Consider the following 3,328-nt stretch of genomic DNA (forward strand, 5'->3'; position numbering starts at 1 on the left):
CCCCTACCCCTCTTCGCGACGCGTATAGAGGTTGGAGTCCTCTGTAGCAGGACTCTTCTGGGGTTGCGCTGGGGCCTGGTCGGATGTGGCAGCTGAGGTGAACAGTGCTTGCCTGCGTGGGGGCGGCGGCGGGTGACACGGTCGAGCGATAAGTGCTTGGAGAGTAAGCCGCATCTGTGCGCGATCCCGACAGGGGGCGGCGGGCGTCTGTTTCTGCGGAATACATTCAAACCGCGCATAAACGTGACTGCCCGTGACACCCGTGACAGCAGTCTCTCACCTCCGCCCGCTTTTGCTCTGGATTCTTGCCAAAAGTCCATTCATCCCGCGCTGCCCCTCCCCTCCCCCTCCACCCTCCCCTCCCTCCCGCGGAACCGCGTCCTGGCGGCGGGGAGGCCCCGCGCGCCGCTACTGCGCCCCGCGGCCAGTCTTCGTGTCGCTCTCCTCGCCGGCAGGTGGCAGGTGGTCCCGGCACGGCCCCGTGCAGCTGCCGCAGCTGCCCGCCCCAGCTGCCGGTGACGTGCGATGAGCCAGGTGCTATGGTTGCGAGGTGCGCGCCCTGCCCCCTGTGCGCCGACCGCGGCCGCCAGTTCGTCGTGCTCGAGTACGCACCCCCGTCGTCGGCGTCGGCGCCCCCGCTCCCCGCGCCCCCCTCGTCCTGCTGGTGGCGCTCTCCTCTCCCAGGTGACTTTGTGTGATGCGACCAAAAGCGTCAAGAATCATGCGGGTATTTGGGGGGGGGGGAATGTGAATATCGCGACATCGTAGGCTCCGAAACGTAGTCAAAATCCGGGTCCCGCCCTGGTGGAATAGGTCAGTCAGAGGCAAGTCAAAATGAAGTCGTTGACTCCATTTTGGCGGGGTCACTGAAATGGCATCAATCTGGCTATCCGTATGCAATACATTCCGCCAGAAAACGGCCACATTGACATTTTGATGTCCCCAGTTCCACCTGAGAGTTTGAATGACTAATCGCGGCCCGGGCGGGAACGGTCCAGAGACTGCTGGGGCGCGGCGTGGCAAGGCGAGACCGGGGCAACAAGGGGCCGACTCAGCTGGCAGTAGTTATCCTTCCGCCACTTCCTACGCATCATCGACCAGCTCTGCCCACGCCCGCCCCGCCCGGCCCGGCCGGCAAGGTGGCCCGCGCGGTTCGTCGTCTCGCGCATTTTCTCCTCAGTTCCCTGCTCGCGGTCCGCTACGACCCCGTCCACCACCGCTCTCGGTCAATTTGCATCTCATTAAGTGTGGGGTGTACAAGTTTCGGCTTTCGAATATAAACTTCATTTTTTTAAATAGCCGCTGTTCTTTATTGGTTCCAGGTCAGGTCCTCATCAACTGGTTCCTATCGTCCTTTCCGGACGACCACTATCTGCGGCAGGTCCTTATGCCCCAGGACCTCCGCATCATCGCCGCCCAGTTCTGCACCAATTTGCTGAAGGCGGGGGTTGTCAGGCAACTCCTCGATAAGGACCCCTTGGATTCCCTGTTTAGGGTCAGTTTGAGGTCAATTTGAGGCCGACGGCGTCCGCAAGTTTTTGTGTTCACGGTGTTTGTATGTTTTGTAATAATTTTCAGCCGGACCTCATCTACTACTGGACCCACGCGGAAACTGTAGCAACCGCTCCCCCAACCCCGGGGCGCCTGTCGCAGGCGGCATGGCCACCCGCTTTGGGGATAGGGATGGGCCCGGGGGGTGTCTCTGGCATCCCCATCGCCCAGGGCTCCAGCTCCAGGCCCGGCGCCAAGTACACAGAGGCCGGTAGGTGTCAATTTATTTTTCTCTATAAAAAAGATGGAAAGAAAATATGAGCGTACTTGAAAAGTTTTATCAAATATTTGTCAATGTAAAATTTCATTTTCCTCTTGCCCTGGTTGATTTAAACAAAAATGAAAGAAAATGGAATGGGCAAAGGAAGGAGTACATCTGTGCCAGTAACACCAATAGGAGGAGATAATTCAGAAGGTACAAACATTTCTTTGGAGATTGAAGCACATTGGGACTTTGTGCACCTTGTAGATATTTTATGTATTAAATTGTCTTGTATGGTATATTTGAAAGCTTTTGACCTTTCTCATACCTCTCACTTTCTCTTTATTTCCACCTTTTAGTGCTCTTTCAGTATTTTATCACGTATTTTACATGTGCCTCACACTTTGTTTTTTGGCTATTGCACTTGACCTCTTACTTCCATAGCAAGCTCGTTTGCACACTACTTTTTCACAGAGTCTTCTCTTTATAAAGTAGTTTTGCTAATGTACATCACAGAACTAGCAGTAGTTTAAAGCGGCAATTTCCACATCTAATGAACTTTCATTATTGAAGTTGGCATGTTGTAGAATGGTTTTGGTGTAGTTGTTGAAGGTTACAGTATATTTGTTGGAGTACCACTTTGGGAGTAGAGTAGATGTAGTCCAAGTAATTAAATATGACCTGCACCTATAATTAAATACAAATGACTAATTAAGTGTTGTTTTGTTTACAAAAGAATTTCAGCAAACACTGATGGGTCTGAAACGAGAGCACAGAGAAAGTCTTACTAATCTTGCTGGCAAACAAGAATATTCTCTATTTACCTTACGTGGAGAGTATGCAGCAAAGCTCACAGAATATGAGAGCAAGATAGCTGATCTTGAGGCACAAATTCTCAATTACCAACAAGAAATTGAAAGAAACAAAATGATAGCCAGCATTCAGGTAATTCCCTGTGCAAAAATAAGGACCCCCAGCGCGATTGTAATTTACTATCCTAACAAAACTATAACATTCTCCATGTTAAAAATTTCAGTCATTAACAAGCCAAGCATTTGCTGACTTTAAGTCACCATCAATTGAAGAAAAGGCCTTTATTCAAAAAGAAACAGAAGCCTTGGCAACCGAAAAACTGGATAAGGCCTCTCCTGAATTAGAGGTTGAAACTGTAGCAAAAGATGAAGCACCAACCGTCAGTGCAACACCTGTATCAGCGAGAGCTCTTCCTACGGTTGCAACCATTGGAACCCAAACTGAAGAGCGAACATCACAAGATTGTGCCACTTCACCGGTAGCTGTTCCTGGAGCAGAACCACTACCCGTCGAAAAGGTTGCAGAGCCGTCGAAAATCAACCAAGATGCTGTTTGCTCGGTATCAGTTGCTCCCCCTCCTCCACCTCCCATGCCAGATGCCTCTACCCCAGCAGCTATGCCCACCGCCCCACCCCCACCTCCTATGCCTGATGCTCCAGTTCCACCCGGGGGGGGGAATGTGAATATCGCGACATCGTAGGCTCCGAAACGTAGTCAAAATCCGGGTCCCGGGTGGAATAGGTCAGTCAGAGGGAAGTCAAA

At 51.8% G+C, this 3,328-nt stretch overlaps 1 protein-coding gene across 1 annotated transcript in view; it reads left to right on the forward strand.

The window, feature by feature from the left end:
• LOC113217061 (protein cappuccino) overlaps positions 1 to 3,328 on the forward strand; it is a 14,513-nt gene that overhangs the window by 8,691 nt on the left and 2,494 nt on the right. Inside the window, exons 7-11 of the mRNA XM_052272799.1 lie at positions 1,323 to 1,495; positions 1,579 to 1,762; positions 1,898 to 1,966; positions 2,490 to 2,698; positions 2,790 to 3,245. Of these exons, the coding sequence (XP_052128759.1) occupies positions 1,323 to 1,495; positions 1,579 to 1,762; positions 1,898 to 1,966; positions 2,490 to 2,698; positions 2,790 to 3,245 (1,091 nt within the window). The remainder of the gene's footprint in view (positions 1 to 1,322; positions 1,496 to 1,578; positions 1,763 to 1,897; positions 1,967 to 2,489; positions 2,699 to 2,789; positions 3,246 to 3,328) is intronic.

Source organism: Frankliniella occidentalis, unplaced genomic scaffold, assembly GCF_000697945.3.
Source record: "Frankliniella occidentalis isolate FOCC.00 unplaced genomic scaffold, Focc_3.1 Scaffold225, whole genome shotgun sequence".
In the NCBI taxonomy this organism is placed as follows: domain Eukaryota; kingdom Metazoa; phylum Arthropoda; class Insecta; order Thysanoptera; family Thripidae; genus Frankliniella; species Frankliniella occidentalis.